Raw genomic sequence first — 18,818 nt, 5'->3', positions numbered from 1 at the left:
GATATTAGCATTTTTCCATTTAAGAACTATTAGCGCTACTATGAAATACTGAGTGTAAAAGCTGGGAAGCTGACGCAGCTCCAGGCTGTACATCTTGGTGACATCACAGATTAAAGTCTTGATTCCCTGGCTTCTAACTTTGGGAAAGAGTTGTTCATGTTCACAAATACTGGCTAAACTTTCCTTTGCCACTGCATTGATATTTGGGAAAATAGTGTTATTCCTCCTTTAAGGGCATTTTTATGCTGCTTTGGGCCTTGCCCTTGATATATTACTCACTTATGAATTCAAAATTACCTAAAGGATTAGATTGCGTAAGACTCTTTTTGTCTGCAATGTTTTCCAACAGCAGAGATCTGCATGTCCTACTTCAGAAGTTGTGGACATTTGAGACATGCAGCCGATGTGGTTTATGTTGGCCGGTGCTGCCTGACGTGCACTACGGCCTCAATTTCAATTTCTTTTATCGATGTTCCTTGTGGTCAGTGGATACCCGCGGCGCGGCAAACACTTGGACTCACATAAAAAAAAACCTTGCATATTGAAGACCTCATATACTGCGGCCAGGCCATGTGCTGACTGTGCCTGTGGTGATTGCCATGTTTCTTTAATTTCGCCGACTGTTTTAAGGCTTGTGACACGGTAAAGGGTTCGCGGAGAGTGGCAGAGGCCGCTGCCTGGGCATGTGTGCCGGAGCGCCGGAGCCCTGCGGAGTTCACTCAGAGCTGGGACCTTGGTACTAAATAAGGAAGTGTGTCTGTGTGTGTGTGTGTGTGTATGGGGTATGTGGGAGGTAGGTGGCGGGGGCGTTGGGGGCAGAGGTGGGGTGGGTAGGAGGTGAATACTCCTCAGATTGTGTATAGACACCCGTCTGCAGAGCGGGTCTGATTGGAAACAGACGCGGCCTATTCCTACTCTTAGAGCCCCCAGCCCTCCCCACGCCTGACTCCCCTTTAGAAAACACCTGTATTTTATTGTCGTAACTCCATTTCAGACGTGACACTCGGCCCCCTTCAGCCATACCACACCTCTGACCCCCTATCCTGACCCTGACACATGGACACAGAGATATACAATGTCACCATGGAGGTGGGGAAAAAGAAGAGCTGGGGGGAGGAAAAAAAGGAGAAAATTCGAGGACGACAGAGAATGACCCAGTGAGAGGCTAAGAGAAAGAGACAGGTCTTAAAAGCCCTGCGGTGGGTAGTAGTGAGAGTCTTCAGAAAGTGAGCAAAGGGAAGAGGAGATGGTGGTTATAAAGAAGCAATGGATTCTAAAGAGGAAGATGGAGAGAGTGAGCGAGGGGGAAGGCAGCTCCTAAAAGGTTGTGGGATTGCTCTGATCCATCATGGTGCCAGCCGCCCAGGTTGAGGGCTATTTCATTTCCGTTACATCTGGGAGGCGATAGGGAGGTGATAAACGTTTTTACCACCTGATCGCTAGGCTTTGATAAAAACAGATCGCAGCCTCAGGGGGCCTGTGTGTGTGTGTGGGTGTGTGGGTGTGTGTGTGTGTGTGTGTGTGTGTGTGTGTGTGTGTGAGCATTGGACGTCCAGGCATCGTGGGAGATGGCAGATGAAGGAACATTTCATACAGTGGGACACATTTCAGAACTACACTGCAAAAAACATCTATCTTAACAAGTCATGTAATCTCATATCCAGCCTTCAAGTCTTATTTTTCTTAAACCAAGAGGAAACATCTGCCAGTGAGGTGAGATAACTCCGCTTGTTTTCACTTTTTTTTTGTTTCACAAATTTTCGAGAAATGAGTGCCCATATTTTGTCAGAATTAGGCAGATCGCTGAACTACTATCAAGAAAATGAAACTTGATTCTACAAAATTCTTGAAACAAATTGATTTGTATTGGAATCAAGTGAATCAAGTGGCAGATTTTTTCACTTATTTCAAGAAAACTACGATTTTAGGACAACAAACAAACAATAATAGACTAAATGACTTGTTAAGATGGAGATTTTTTGCAGTGTAGTCAGGATAGTAGCAGACTTCTAACCTCTGTCGGTGTTTCAGTGTAGTAACAGTTCACATGTTCAGCCTGGTCAGTTGTTTAAGGTATGCAGCTAAGTCACTGTAGACTTTTTGCCATTACATGATGAATGGTTCTACATCTCAGCCCACTAACATGGGCAACAACGGCATGATATCACGCCATTGTGAGCCTCCTGGTGTACAATTACAGCTTGGGTCGCCTGCGAAAGGAAAACTGAGTGGAAGCCAGTGGGAGATTCTCTCCATGAAGTTTCAACCAAAAGCTCTTCACGGCTACGAGTGTTGGCAGTTCTCACCATCGCTATTGTTTGGAATTCTCTGGAAGTGATCCCTTACCTTCATTAGAGTCAACAGGATAAAAAAACACTCCCCTCTGCTATTGATTTGAATATTTCCCTGAGCAACAAGGGCAGGAAACCAGTGTTGTTCTTGCAATGAATCCAGCAAGAGGAGAAAAATGCCTCCAGCGTAATATCAGGCAGAAAAATATTCACTGCAAATGTGAAACATTCCAGGGGCAAAATACATTTTTCCATGAGAAATGCCTTGGTCAAGTGATAATATTATGTGGTTTGTGGTGTGGGGAAACATTAATAAGGACGGCCAGAAAAACTTGAGGCATAACATCAATTAGTTTCTCTGTGTTAAGATGCTGCCATGGTACTGCAAGTCAGAAATGCAGTCTTGCAGTCTGTCTTGAATGTTACCTTGTCTACTGTATATGTTTCCAATCATAACTTGTTATTCTTTTTACTTTTCCTTAAAAATGCCAAACAACAAATACAAATGTATTAATAGGGTTATATATATCAACTTTGGTTTGCATATTCACACGATCCTCTATGGAGCCGTCAAACCTTTCTTTGAAGCATGTAGAATGGCATATTGCCATAAAATAACGTTATATCTCTGGCCTCAGCAACAGCAGCTCGAAATAAACAGAAGAAGAACTGGGTAGTTTGCATGAGCAGCGATAGCCACCATGGCTGAACTGACAAAGAAAAGAGCGCCACCTACAGAGACTCAAACTGCATCAACAGAAAATCCAAGGAAAAAGACGTCACAGTACTGGATTGACAAGTGATCTCTGGGAAGTGCAGTGCAGAAACACCAACAGCAATACTCGGCACCAAAGATATCGACAAATAAAAAAAGGACAAGAATCTTGCGGATTACCACTTCAAAAAACTAACCATTAGGGTCAGTTTATGGACAACTGTACTTAACATGGTGTCTCTTCCTGGAGTCTTACCTTTGCAGGCTCGTCGGTGGGTGATGGGTCTGGCCATGTCTCTGTAAAAGCCTTCCTTGCAGTAGTGGCAGTGGCGGCCTGCTGTGTTGTGGCGACAGTTCATACACACTCCTCCACTCTTCCTGCCTGACAGCTTGTACAGCTCCATGTTGAAGCGGCAGCGGCGGGCGTGGAGATTGCAGTTACATGCTGCAGAGGGGAGAGGAGTGAGGAGAGTTAACATCAGTTGTTTGGGGAGGATGAAATGTAAGAATTGTCTCTTATTCACAATATAAATGTAAATGCACAGGTTGAGCCATGTTACAGCCTAGATTATCACATGGAATATGTGTTGCCGCAGTGCATATGCCTACTACTGTGCATTAATATGCCATAGGAGAGCTGGTGAGATTTTCCAGCAAGGCGGTGTAATAGTCAGTGGTTTATAATTCACACTGCGGCTGTGTGCTTGGCTGCTATTCCAGAACTCATCAATCATATGTGATATTTGCAGAGCTCATTTTCTCCATTTCATAATTAATGAATTCAGCTTCTCTCAGCCCATTAGTTATTAATCACTGGAAAGAGAGACATTAATTTCATGAATCACTGATGAGTACAGACTCCCTAAAATCTATTAAAAGCGAGCCCTGTTCAGATAAAGGAGCGGGCTTGAGCTAGCTGTCCTCTAAATGAGGCAAGCCAGGATGTATGGGACGTGTGAAGTTATCTTTCCCAGTCTCACTGGTCCCTTAATGCCTCTTCGGCAGGAGGCCAACTGCATGCTCACAAGTCTCAATGTACTCCTGAAGTCTTTGCATTGATTCCTGCGTAAGACCCCATTTACCAGCATTCACATTTACTGATAAACTCCACATTCAGTCATTGCTCATTCTTTCTACATGTGGGGTTTGCGTTTGAGAACTTTAATGAGAAGCCTGCCTCAACTTGTTTGTGTAGCAGAGTTTGGTCCAATCCCTCTCCTGGATAAATCAGAGTCAGACCTTGGACCTAAACGCTTGGCCACAGGTTCAAAGACAACTGTTACAGAGCTTGGTTCCAGTTCAAAGTTATCCGCAGATAAACTAGTAAGAAGTAAACAACAGCAAAGCTGTTTGACCGAAAATGTCAACAGTTAGGGCAACAAAGGATTATTAGGGGATCACAACAGAAGGTGATATTAATTAACTGTAATCTGAAGGGCGTGTATTAGAGAAAATACATTTCACTATCAATGGCTGTTTAGAGTAGAATAAGCCACAACAATGGGGAATAAGTAAAGACAGACTGGCTGAGAGACCAGGAGGTCTGTGTGTGTGTGTGTATGTGTGTGAGAGAGAGAGAGACACAGAGACAGAGACAGAGACAGAGACAGAGACAGAGACAGAGACAGAGACAGAGACAGAGACAGAGACAAAGATACTTTCAAATAGTATTTGTAAATCATTTTAAATGAAACAAATCTGAATAATTTCAATTCAAAATAATGTTTTAACCTGCTTCATTTCTGTGGCCAATACTTTGTCTGCTAAGTTGGCAGTCACAGAAATGTTTCCTAAATTGTCCCATGTGGCAAACCCCATCCATACCAATTAGGTTACCAGAAAGCATGAAACATATTTGAAAATACTATTTCACACAAGTTTGGTCCCTTTCTCTCTCTCTCTCTCTCTCTCTCTCTCTCTGTCTGTGTGTGTGTGTGTGTGTGCGGCACATACGTGTGTGTGTGTGTGCGGTACATACGTTGAGCATCATGGGGAAAATATTTGTTCCTATAGTCACTTCTCTGCTACAGCCAAGGTCAGTTCTGCAATTACATGAAGCTCAAAGAGCTGTACCATATCAAATATGAGCTTTTTGTAACTGATCAAACAGTTACCTTTAACAGCTCAATGATGGCTCCATCACAGAGTAAGAAACACTGGAATGACAAGGGCAAATCAAAAATAAAACGCAATATGAGAGCAGTGAATGATATTACATGGAATTCTGCAGCTCCATCTATCCTGAAAGGGAAGCCTGGCACCAAGTTGGGAAAGAGGCCCGGTTTTCCCTGGTTACAGGCCCCGGAAAAAAAGGGGGAGCACATTCCCAGACTGTTTCCCAATTCCATCTGGTTATTATGCGGCCCAATTTGTATGGAATTCTGCAGTTAATGAAATACTGTTTTGAAATACTGTTTTGGGTCCGAATTGGAGCAATGCCATTTCTATAGAGACGCTGCTGGCTTTCTTTTGGTGTGTTTTCCAGGACTGGTGACCCCAGGACAAGGTCTGACCTTTGACCCCTTGAAACTGGTCCAGAGGAGATGTTCAGGGCACTTGTATAGATGGCATAGCGGTGTGGGATGCAGGAGGGGGTTTACAAACAGCAAGTTCAAAGCCTATATATTCAAACCAAAGCCTTTATCTTTAGTGTGGTCTTAGGTAGTGATACGGCTTATCCCTGCTGTAACAAAAAAACACACCAGATACACCAAATTGGTCACATATTGTCTACGTAATTGGCTTATTCTGTGTGTGTGTGCATGTGTGTGCTTGTATTTGAGGGTTTCCGTATCTGCATCTGGAGTGTATGTGTGTGTGTGTGTGTGTGCATGTGAACACCTAAACAGCCTGTCCAACTTCTTCTAAGGGGAGTGTGACAAAGAACACACCAGCTCCAGTGAGTGGCTGGGGCTGCTGGGGGAGAACGAGGTGGGGGACTGTGATTATGATCAAACGTCTCAAACACACACACAGCTGTGAGCACTTGTGTCCATTAACACCTTGTAGCGGAACATGAAAGCGGTGGATCACTTTTTTTTTTTTTTTTTTGCTCCCCCAGCTGAAACACCAAGGGCCCGCTCATGGCATCTTCTCGGCTTACTGGTCTGCAACAAGATCGTCCAACAAAGTCTCGAGTACGAGAGGATATGTTCAAGTGTGGAGAATGCCTAGAAAGTTCCAGAATTTGACCTCTAAATGATTTAGCATGTGTAGCAGTGATGGTCGGGAGCGGCTTTAACGACAGGCTGACCTTCCAAAATTGCAGACAGAGAGAGTGAGAGGCGGAGAATGAGAGTTAACGTTTATCCAAATAGAAAAAATGAATGAAAGTGTGTGAAGGACAGAAGAGAAAGTGAGGAAAAAAATGAAAACATGATGAAAAGTGAGTGACAGAAAAAAAAATTAAAACAATAAATCAAGTAGGGAGTGTTTGTGTACGTGTATGTTTGTGTGTGTGTGTGTGTGCATGCATTGTGTGCAGTTAACTTCACCTCGGAGCTGCAGCTGCCCAAGGATCTTGGAATGTTTATGGGTTTGTTTTGAAGTGCTTACGCACACACACACACGCCGGCACCCCACCTCCCCCTGCCACCCCCCCTTAACCCCCCCCACACACACACACCCAAATTAGGCTCAGCGGGGATAACTGAACACTGTTGAGGGCCATTTTTCAATTCATTAACACATCAAAGCCTCACTAGCGCTCTGCAAAACTCACTAATTGTTATCTGTTGGAAGAAAAAAGCAGAGGCACTTTCAGGCAGGGAAGGGAGGGAAATCGCCAAAGGAACCTGTGGTGTTCGGGTGAACGCTGCTTCTTGATAGGTCAGTGTCCAACTCAAGGGTGTGTAAACCTGGTTTCCAGTGTTGTCATGGAAATCAAACAACAAATAAAGACAAAATGGAGAAGGAGATAGAGGGAGAGGAGGAACAAACACAGCACTAGGGAAATAGAAATAGAATTCCCCTAAGAAATAAGAAAGAATTCCCCCTTTTTGTCAAACTGAACTGTGCCAAATGTGGGTGACAGCTCTGAGTGTTGTGCTCTCAGCTGATATCCTCCTCTTCAGAGGTTTGCATGCACGCGCCCAGTTTGAGGTGAATATTTCAGACATATTTCAGAAAACACCACACTGTTTTATTTCATCTTACATAGCAGGTGTCTCAACAAGTAAACGTGCTCTGAACAAGCTCACAGACTGGTCTGTCAAGCGTGCTATGACAAATTGCCCCATAAAGGCTGCGCTCCACAAATAAAATGCAACTGTGTTCATGGAGTGCACCGCCTCTCCATTCCCCTCCATATGTCAGGGATAAATCTAACCTCATTTTTCCTTCAGCTCGACCCAAGCCAAGCCAGTAAGCACAGCCAATTGATTTTGGATGCCTGTGCAAAACCCAAATCCCATGGCTAAAATTGGTCCTTGAAAATTGGAGGGCCGCTCTCCCACCACCACCTTTCCCCTCTTGGCCCAGGCCTCGGTCCAGACCTGCTGCAGCCCCCCTGGGTGCCCTCCGCCTGGCCAAACAGGCTCTGCTATGTGGGCCCCTGCCATCCCGTGTGTGTGGTGTGTATGGTGTATGTGTGTGTGTGTGTGTGTGTGTTTGGGCTGAGTTCCGCCTGGCTGCTCCAGCCACCTGCTCAGGGCACCGGGGGGAACACCCGGTTAATTAGCTCCTCATTAGAGCCAAGGCAGTGTACAGCGTAGACAAACACACACACTCATACACGCACGCACACACACACACACACTCACCCACACACACACCAGAGACTACTGCATGAAGAACAAGCGACCGCACACAAACGACAAGGATCGAGTAACAAAGGATACAAAAACATTCAAACAGAAGTGAGAATTAAACAGATGTAAACACGGCTGGGCCCATACGCTCTAATGAGCTGTGGACAACAAGCTGAGACAAAGATTTAGAGACTTCTAGCTGACGGCTAGCAGGGAAATACAGCAGACTGCAGCCCTACTGAATGAATTAGATGGACTGTGCTATGATTTACGCATCCTGAGAGTTTCTATCTCTTTGTAACAAAGCCAATTCAGGCCCACTGGCTCTCTCTCTCCCTCTCCCTCTCTCTCTCTCTCTCTCTCTCACACACACACATCCTTCACTCATAGCTCTGACACCACGTCTCAGCCTTCCCCTCCCTAACCCTCCCTCCACTGGTTTCTGTGGTTAGCCTCACGCCGTGGGCTTAAGAGCAGGCTCTTGGGAGCCCTTTTGAACTGAGAGAGTCCCCTTAATTCCTCTCCCACCCCTCCTCCCCTCAGCCTCTCTCTTTTACTCTCTCCCTCCCTCACTCTCTCCTCTCACTTTCACCGACCCCCATCTCTACTTCTCTCTCAGATACTTCCACTGGTTATCTCTCCCTCTTTCCGTTTCTGTCCTTCCCCCTTTCACCCCCCTTTTGTCTTTCTCATCCATCCCTTCCTCCTTCTCCCCTTGCTCCCTCTTCCTCTCTCTGGATGGCATCGGGCAGGGGAAGATTTTAACGAGATTAGGCTGGAGGGTTGCCAGGTTGGGAGGTCTGGTGTCAGTGGAGAGTTGAGTCCTAAGCTCTGTTCCCTCTCTCTGGTCCACTTCACTTCCCCACATCTAAACATTGTTATCTCTGTACCCCCTTCGCCTTCACTCTGTTTCTCTCTCTCTTGCTCTTTTTCCAGAGGAAATAACCTGCAGTCCTGAACACAGGGGCAGAAGTAGAAGACTCTTGCACAAATTACTGTGGCGACTGGGTTATAATCATAGGTAAGAAAAAAAAACATTCTCTTTTGTCTTAAGCCATGACACTTGGCACACACAGCCATGAGGTCCGCTCTGGGGGACGCAATGTGAAGCCTGGATTGGTTTAGAAATAGAAAGTGACAGATCATACTGTAACATACTGTGTAAAAACACGACTGTGGCCACAGATGAGGGTAGAAATGGTTAAGGGAAACCAAACGTTCCAAATATTTTATGTTTGCATATAGTCACTCATCATTTTAAACCCATCATCCATCACATAACATATGTGATGCAGGTTTGTACTGATGTGTGAACGCACCAGAGCCAGAGAGTTCTGCAGTGATGATAGGTGACCCAGAATTGAAGTAAATGGTAAAAGTCAAAGGTTAAGCTCAGGGACAAAATAGTAAGCTAAGGTTTAAAAATAATGTAGAGAGAGGAGGGAGGTGGGGGTGATCAGAGCACAGCCTGCTCTACATACTCTGGTCTGTAGTACTTTTTAAAGGATAATACCAGTGGGGTTTTTTTTAAGTTTGTGCCCAAATGTCGAGGTTGCCACTGTCCTTCATATTATTCCTGTCCATACTGTTCCTGTATGAAAAACAACTTCCACAGACTTGAAAATTGCCTGAGCTAGATAATCCATCACAGTAAACATGAAGGCTAAGTCTGACACATCTAATTACATATAACATGAATTGCAAAATGATTGGGGGAAATCTAAACTAAACAAACACAGTAGTACAGTAGTACAACACACAGGCACATGCAGGTAGACTAGAAGCATGTAGGTGAAGTAGCCAAAAATGTTTGCTACTGTCACACTTTTGAATGGTGCAAAGCAAGAATGTCTACATCACACTGGTGACATGCATGCATGTAACATATACCATGTAGCATATAACACTGCTATAGTCCTATGAAAAAGCAAATGGTGCTGATACTATGCTTTGGAAAAACGCTAAGATGTAGCATTGGAGCTATATTCAATATAAAGTTGTGTCTAACTTGATTCATTCTGCCAATGAAGACTGACCAGGCTTGTGCTTTACTGTGTACATAGCTTTTGTCACTGTAGATCTACACCAAATTGGAGTATTCTTGTACCTCAAACCCTTTTCATTGATGAACCTATTCAGCTGCTTTGGGACTGTAAAGGTGATGTTTGGAGCTGTGGAATAAAAAGCAGAACTGGGTTGGCTGCTCCCAGTGGAGCTGGTCCATAAGGAGAGAGAGAGATATTCTGTAGCCTCAAATCCACACTGCTCCACATTTCTTTATACTAGTACTCACACCAGACCTGTCCATTCACATACTGCAACAGACACGCACACACACACACACACACACACACACACACACACACACACACACACACACACACACACACCAGCTAGACAGCCAGACAGCAAAACCGCAGCTTCACAAATTCAAAGGAAAAGCGAGCAGAAAGATAGTTCTGTGCTCCTCATAAACAGACCGACAGATACGCTTTCCTCTCCACAGCCTCTGGATCTTGCTGCCACCAGCAACACCGGCTGGCGGCCCAAAACCACATATTTTCTCAGGAACTTTCTAAAAGGCAATAGAGCACAGAGGCCTTCAACAGCATGAAAAGAAGCAAACTGTTAACCGAAACGCAAGGCATTCAATGACAGGAGCGAAAACCCCAAACCTCAGCAAAAAGAATAAATATATAGAGTAAAAGAAGAGGCAGCACACTGTAAAACTTCCCAGCAGTGAGTAAATCTGACGCCGGGGGAGGTCAGCGACTTTGACAAGAATCAATTACACTTGGAGAGAGAGAGAGAGAGAGAGAGAGAGAGAGAGAGAGAGAGAGAGAAAGAAAGAGAGAGAGAGAGAGAGAGAGAGAGAGAGAACACCGGCAGTGATGGGCACCTCAGTTGGTGATTGCTACCATCTGTGTGAGAGAGAGTGGATGGGGGCCTGGGAGAGCAGGCAGGCAGGCAGACAGACAGACAGGCAGGCAGGCAGACAGGCAGGCAGGCAGGCAGACAGGCAGGCAGGCAGGCAGGCAGGCAGGCAGGCAGGCAGGCAGACAGGCAGCAAGGCAGGCAGCAAGACAGGCAGACAGCAAGGCAGAAAGGCAGAAAGGCAGAAAGGCAGGCAGACACGTAGCAAGGCAGGCAGACAGCAAGGCAGGCAGGCAGGCAGACAGGCAGGCAGCAAGGCAGGCAGGCAGGCAGGCAGACAGGCAGGCAGCAAGGCAGAAAGGCAGGCAGACACGTAGCAAGGCAGGCAGAAAGGCAGGCAGACAGCAAGGCAGGCAGACAGGCAGAACGACAGGTAGGCAGGCAGACAGGCAGACAGGCAGACAGGCAGCAAGGCAGGCAGGCAGAAAGACAGGCAAGCAGGCAGACAGGCAGGCAGAAAGGCAGGTAGGCAGGCAGCAAGACAGGCAGACAGCAAGACAGGCAGGCAGACAGGCAGGCAGCAAGGCAGGCAGGCAGACAGGCAGGCAGCAAGGCAGGCAGGCAGGCAGACAGGCAGCAAGGCAGATAGGCAGGCAGACAGGCAGGCAGACAGGCAGACAGGCAGCAAGGCAGACAGGCAGGCAGACAGGCAGGCGGGTGGGCACACACTCTAGATCCAGCAGTTTGCTTTGGCACCCGGATGAAAAGCTACATCTTCTCAAATCGCACTGCTAGATTACATGTGGCTCTCACACATGTACAAATGCAGGGAGATGCACGCATACATACACACACACACACACGCACACACACACACACACATACACACACACACACTTGGCCTCAGGCAGTCGCAGAGCATTTCCCAGGGATCCAACATCTTAACCCAGCTGACATTAGCGCTGTTATTTGACGCTTTGCTGTGCTAAACATTGTTTCACCAGGTTCCCTGCTTGCCAGAAAACCTTTATGGGTTGCTTCACAGAAGAAGAAACGCATCATCAATCCCTCACTGGCCAATTGAATCTTTTTGCGGATTGGCCAAGGACCAAAGTTGCAATACTGAAAGAGGGAACAAAAACAGAGAGCAAAGCTACAAACCAATCACACCAAAGAGGACAGTGTTGCTCTTTGTCTCAGCCAGATAAGGGAATCTGTCTTGCTTCAAGCCCTTGAAACACACTCACACACACACACACACACACACACACACACACACACCTCTCCCGCTTGTCGGCCTCACCGTGCCTTAGCCCCTGCGTCTCACGCTAACAACCCCAAAGGCATCATTTCATAGGGCTGCTGATTTTAGAACAACATTCCTCGCCCGTGTAATTATTTGAAAGCACAGGAGGTTTCTTTTTCAATGCCCCCCTCCTCTCTCTCTCTCTCTCTCTCTCTCTCTCTCTCTCTCTCTCTCACACTACTCCCCACCCCACCTCTCCTGCTCATTTGGGTGTCACGCTGTAAGTAATTGAAGTGTCGGGTCCCTGCTAGCCTCCAGCGACAGGCGGCGGAGGTGGATGGGTGGGAGGGGAGGGGAGGGAGGGGAGGGGGGGGTCTTTAAGTCAATTAGCGAAAGCAGGAACATGGCACATACATGTAATAATAACAACACAGCCTTGGCTTTTTTTTTTTTTCAAATCCTTACCAGTCTATATTTGGCATCACACTGAGCTTCACATCATGTTGCCCTCTAGGGCCAGACACTGGAATTTCAACTGACCATAGTGGACAACGTTTGGCTGCTGATTTTCAAGGCTCATCATAGAAATCTAAAGCTGTTGGTTGAGATTAACTTTGTACAAACAACAATCTACAAAATGTATTTGTTTTATAAGAGGTGCAGAGCTGGAACAAAAGCACAAGCATCCTGCTGCTCTCCAAGTGTTTGATTGAGGAACCATAAACTGTGTTGTTGCTCAAGTTATCCGAATCATGCAACCTCGCAACTTGAGCCTCGTTTCATGTGTGTATGTGTGTGAGTGTGTGTAAAAATGAGGTCATTTCTCGATCAGCAGCCCTAAAAAGTGTCTTGATGAATCTGTTGTAGGACTGGAACATGGGCCTGACCTCTGCTTGCCCTTGCCAGGAGATGTGGAGGGGAAAAAACTGCTGTGAGAGGATGGAGCGCTGTTTTGAAATTCTAATCAGCATCACGTAACCATCTGCCCCTTGTCAGAGAGAGGGAGAGAGAGAGAGACAGAGGGAGAAAGAGAGAAGAGAGAGAGAGAGAGAGAGAGACAGAGAGAGAGAGAGAGACAGCGAGAAAGAAGAGAGAGAGAGAAGGGAAAGAAAGAGAAATAGAAAGAGAGAGTTTGGGCCCCTGTGGTCTTCAGAGTTTCCACAGCTCTGTACAGATCTGAGGGCTTAGTCCGAGCCCTGTTCCTGAGCATGTGTTCCTGGCTGGCCTCTTCCTCTGACACACACACACACACACACACACACACACACACACATACACCTCTTCTGGATCGCACTGCTCTCCCCAAGAAACCCATCTGTCAATGTCCCCCTAATTCCAGCTAATAGTTTCCAAAAAACAGAGGCTGAGCCCACCAAAACCACGAGCCCCCACAAAAGGTTTGGGCGGGCTCACAACATCAAAATCTGTCTGTGTTCTGGTTCTCCTTCCTCCGCTGCAAAACACATTCTAATTCAACCGCTGCTTAATTAGCGGGGTAGACATGATCTAATAACAGCTATTATATAAGAGGTAACAACTTTAAAGAATTTGGGAATTTCCTTTAGCAGATGACATGGATTGATGTATAATGGGAGTCTACGACGAATAGTTTTATGGGTGATTGATTTCATTTCAAAGGGAACTCCCTTTCTTGTAAAGGAACAGAATGTCAAATAAACGCCCACTTGATCTGCCGTATCTCTCATTCCCCAATGAGCTCGATATGTCAAATTTCCTAAAAAAACAAACAAATATTCAACGCCACACCCAAACGCAACACCAGAGCAGAAATTCCCAGCGTTATTACTAACCGCGGCTCACCTGCATTTTCTGACAAATCAGCCCAAGTGGCCTTTCAAACAACCTTCTCATGACCTCGGTGTGTAATGCTATGAGCGGAAACTGGTGCGCCTGGTGCAACACTGGGAGCGGACCTGGCACGGCCGCTCCATTAGCGATGGATGGTGTCTGGCCCCGGGCTCGTAGCGTCCCAGAGCGCTACTCTGGACTTCCTGCAGGCTGGATCCAAATGAGGGAGAGGAAGGGCTGGAGAATAGAACAGCTTGGTGCCACAGCCAAAACAGGGCCAAGATGGCTAGAGACACAGCCAAGAGTGGAGAGCTGCTGTACCCCCATAAATTGTCATCTAGTCAGAATGTCACATTGCCATTGACTCCATAAGAGGCCTCTTCATCTTATATAGTGACTTTGGCAGAGTCTATTAAGGCAGTGATATACCGTCTCACACTTTTAAGTCAACATACAGCATCTACATTATGGCATCAACTATGCCAGCACAAAAGCTAATACTCCATCACTACCAGTAACCAAACAGCTCTTATCCATCTGTTCCTTCATTCTCTCCTCTGGCTCAAACTCTGGGCAGATAAATCAAAGCTTTTTTCCATCATGTCTCCCTCAACACAAACAGACGTGCTCCTTTACGAGGCTGCGCTCTGTGACTACTAGAGCAGGGATTTGTAAACCAATGTCTTCAGGCAGGATTCATAGCGAGGGAGGCGGCAGATGGGCGTGTGTGTGCATGGCTTGTGTCTGGAGACGGCGCGTGAGCTTGCCAAGACCCCAGACAGTAATCTTGGTGAGGCGCATGTCAAACATTAGCGAGACCCGTGAACAATCAAACAGGCTCTTAAGAGACAGTTTGCTTGGTGTGCGCGGCGCTGTGCTAAATACTCAAGTCAAGAACGGGAAAGCGAGAGGAAAACACTACAATCTTTTAATCCATCTGATCCATCTGAGCAACAATGTTTAATGTGGAGAAGACTAGACTGTTGGGCGTTTCATTTCTCTCTGAAGGAGTATATCGCACTGCAAATCCTCGCTCTTGAATCTGGGTGAAAGACAGCTATTGATTTGGCTCTACATCTATCCACTCACTCCGCCGTCGCTCTGAATTCCTCTTTACCCACAAACCATCTCCCTGTCAGCTTAACCTTGTCATCACCCCGAAAAGGATCATGACCTCAGCCCGGCCCCCTCAGACCTTCCCTCCAAACCAAACGCCCCGGGGCCTAGAGGAAGGCTCTGGTGACACCTAAGGGACCCCCTCGGCTCTGTAACATGCCACTCTCACACACTTGCCCAGTCTAAACACTTACACCTCAGCTGCTCTTCAGGCTGAGCTGCCACGGTGGCATCCCTCAGGGCTCGTACTGCAGCCCACTGCCTTTTTTTTTGCACTGTGCCAGAAAGAAAAGCCAGCTGAGAAACCAACAAAGGGAGGGGACATTTTAAGAATGGGCTTCAATGTACACTAGGGAGGCTTTTTAAAGGCTCTCCTGCTACTCTGAGAATATTTTGGAACCTGTTATATGGTGGAGACATGCTGGAATAAGCTGTAAAGAGGCTTTTGGAACGTGGAATTGGGGACGTCTGGGACTGACTTTTGGCGTGTCCGGATGTGTGATCAGGTATAGCGTGCAGCATGCGTTAAGTTTTAACTGCCCTGTATCAGCACTGGGATTAGGTCATCAGAGTTGGCCGGTGCAGGCGTGCTGTTTAGTCCAGGAGTCATGGATGGAAGTGACATATCAATCCCGCTGAGAAGAGATCTACGGGAAGCGGGCGGAACATTTCGGAAATGGCAACAGGACATACGAAAGAGGGAGTGTGCAGAAGTGCGAGCGAGAACACACTGAGGGATTTACAGGATATTGTTGTGGAAGGGGCTAGGTGTGTGTGTGTGTGTGTGTGTGTGTGGGTGGGGGGGCTGAGACGGAGCAGTTCGTTGGCCAGCCCGATGCCTGAATGGCCTCGCTCCTCTGGCTCTGTCACTCTCTGTCCCCTTTAAACAGATCTGGCACTGTTCAATGCTAAATATGATTTCAGGCCAGCGCACTGGGCAATTACAACATGTTAGAAAAATACACACTGTTTTTCAATGTTCTACTCCTGCTTTTTTCTCTCTGCCTGTAATTTTATTTCGTTACGGCGAAAGGTTAAAAGGGGGACAGTGGCTTCTAATATGGTTTTATTTTCCTACGCTAACAGATTTTTATGACAGGCAAAATTGACCTGAATTAGGTTCCGCCTAGGTCCGTTTATACTAACAGAGAAACACTGAAAAAATTACCACCAAAGGAACTGCCACATATTAGAGAACAAATTCCTATTAAAAACACATTACTGCTATGTCACGTTTCTGAAACCTTTGCACAGCCTTGAAATTGATATATGGGCTAAATATTAAATCAAAAATCTATGCTCAACTTTTCATACAACAGGCCTAATCCATTACAAAGGTAATCCGTTTACATTAATAAAAAGTCACCGAAATTGCTGTAATTTTACTTGGCAAGCTTTCAGAGCACGTCTGGATGCCTTTTTTTCTGAGCATGTCTTGAGGTAAAAGCAATCACTGCCAAATAACATTCTTGGATGACTTAGCCGCAGTGGTGTGCCAATGACTCGAGCTGTTGTCATCCACTGTTTAGACTTGTTCATGAAGGAGAGGTTTTTTTTCATATACAAGTCCAAAAAACATGATTTTCTTGAGTGCAACAGGCCTGTTTCAGTACGGAGGAACAGTAAATACAAGGGTTGCTCTTGAAGTCTGATGGGAAATGCGGGGTAGGGATGGGTCTGTGTTTTGAGAGACGTTGCCAAGTTTGCCAGCTCAACCCCTATATGCCACCAAAACCTTGAAAACTCCTCACCTGTATAAATACAAACTCATCCGGTATGTTCTGGCAACATTCTTATTTACCCTTGTGACAGTCAGACATGGGTCATCATAGTTAATTCTCTCTCTCTCTCTCTCTCTCTCACACACACTCTTTCTCTTTCTCGTTCTCTCTTCTCTCTCTCCCGCTCAACATACTGTGTGTACTGTAGCTAGAAAATTACATAAATAAAATTTTAAATTCTAAGTTAAATTTGTTGGCTTTACTTGACATTGCTATCCACCATATACTGAAAACAGGAAAAAAAGACAAAAAAAAGATAATGATGATATCAAAACTTCCAACGTCCACCTGTAACGCCACATATTTGCAAATTATTAAGAGACTTTCTGAGCTGAGAAAGAAGTGTTTGTGTTGGGTGCGTCTCACATCTGAACTGATGGGTGTGCAACAGAGCTCAATCCCCTGTTCCTCTCCCATTCCCTCATTAGGGATTCTGAGACGCATTGAGGAGCTTGTCACAGGGAGAGAATACCTCCTTCATTCATAGGGAGGGGAGAAGGAATGGAGCAAGGAAGAGAGCAAAAGAGGGAGAGGGTGGCCTGAACATAGGAGTTTCAACAGAATGAACTCGCCTCTCGGTCACATTACATTTGCATGGTCCTTTCATGGTGGCCACTGAATTGATGCGAAGGCCGTTGAATGATATTTCTATAATGAGCTGATTGTGATGGACAAAAATAAAGCCGCCTGCAATTCATCTCCATAAGTCTAAATGCTCCAAACAAATGTGAAAGATTTATGATGCAATACTACAGACAAATACCAGAGATACTAAAGCTACAGAGCCATCATATTCCAGTCTCCTTTTAGAAAATATGTTATGCTAAATATGTCAAGTTCTCAGAAATCTCTTGCAGTAAAGGACATGCAGTAAAGACAAAGGTATATTCCACAGCACACTAAGTGCAATAGCATTAAAGCAAATAAAGAATGATAGATAGAGGGAGGGACTTACGTAGACACTCATTGGCCTCTCGTGCGCTGGCCCTCTGCCATGGCCGGTCATAGTGGAAGGGCTTGCAGCGGTCACATTCAGGCCCCTCTGTGTTGTGCTTGCAGTCACACACCAGTTTGCCTTCCTTGTCTTTCAGACAGCGTGAGGCATGTCCGTTGCATTTACACCTCCCGCCCACCTGGAAGTCGCCCACTGCGTAGAAATAGGCCGGCAGCGTCGATGACACCGCCATGGGGTCGTCGTCCCTCCCCCCGCTGTTGCTTCCGGCCCCCAGTCCCAGCTCCCGGGGCAGCTGGGGCCGGCTGAAGACCACGCGGATATCAGTGACGGTCACCCAGTCCTGGAGGACGGGGCTGTTGTCAAAGTCCTTGCCAGAGGGCCGTCCGTCCAGCGTGCTAAAAGCGATGAGGCCCCCGGAAAGCGGGTAGAGGTCGGTGTGGCCGTCCGTGCACAGCGCCTCCTGCTCGTTCTGCTTGGTGATGGCCGCCTTGTTGGGCCGGTTGTACATGCGCCGGCACTGTGAGGAGTAGAACTGGTAGGGCATCCAGCTCTTGCCGTAGTCCATGCTCTTGTAGATGGCCAGCGACTCGGGCCGCGGCGAGCAGAACTGCAGGCTGACGTAGGTGATCTCAAACTTTTTACCCAGCGAAAGCGTGAGCGTCACGTTGTGCGGTGAGGCGTGCAGGTTCTCCGACTGCCAGCAGGTGAGGTTGTGGGCAGAGTTGAGGTCGGTGAGGTAGGAGGCGGGGTGGGCGCGGCGAGGGTCGGCCGCGTCGCAGATGTGGCACGTGCGCACGGAGGGCCGGTCGTCACCGCGCTCCACCACGCTGCAGGAACGGGTCGGGGGCCGGCCGCAGACGCTGGACACCGCTACCTCCTTGCCGAAGGCGGCGTTGATGAACTCGGGGATGCAGCGGCGGGCGGCGCCTGCGTCGTCATAGCAAGGGTCCGGGGGCGTCTGCTGCCCCACGAAGGGATTGGCGGCGCTGTGGGTGGAGGCTGAGCACACCAGGAGGCACAGGCCCAGCAGGCACCTCCAGGGTTCCCTCATCCTGCTCAGAGGGCCTGTGTGGAAATGTGTATGTGTATTTGTATGTGAATGTGTGTGTGTGTCCGTGTCTGTCCGAGTATGTGTGTGGATGTGGATGTGGAAGAGCAGCTGTGTCTGTGTGTGTGTGTGTGTGTGTGTGCGTGTATGTGTGTGTGCTTGTGTGCTAAGGCAATGGAAGGAGAGAGTCTGAGCTCAGTGACCCTTTACTTCAGGCTGACCAATGCCTTTCCTG

General features: G+C 47.0%; 1 protein-coding gene across 1 annotated transcript in view; it reads right to left on the bottom strand.

The window, feature by feature from the left end:
• Positions 1-18,586, bottom strand: part of ntn2 (netrin 2) — a 29,593-nt gene extending 11,007 nt beyond the window's left edge. The window contains exons 1-2 of the mRNA XM_071541362.1: positions 17,536-18,586; positions 3,263-3,451 (exon numbers count right to left, since the gene is read on the bottom strand). Coding sequence (XP_071397463.1) covers positions 3,263-3,451; positions 17,536-18,586 — 1,240 coding nt within the window. The remainder of the gene's footprint in view (positions 1-3,262; positions 3,452-17,535) is intronic.
• Between the last annotated feature and the right edge of the window lie 232 nt (positions 18,587-18,818).

This window comes from Centroberyx affinis, unplaced genomic scaffold (genome assembly GCF_046629955.1).
Source record: "Centroberyx affinis isolate AG114_WGS23_722 - 3 ecotype Tasmania unplaced genomic scaffold, CSIRO-AGI_Caff_v1 ptg003856l_1, whole genome shotgun sequence".
NCBI classification, from domain to species: domain Eukaryota; kingdom Metazoa; phylum Chordata; class Actinopteri; order Beryciformes; family Berycidae; genus Centroberyx; species Centroberyx affinis.
The sequence above is the reverse complement of the archived record's forward strand: the minus strand, read 5'-3'. Positions and strand labels throughout refer to the sequence as shown.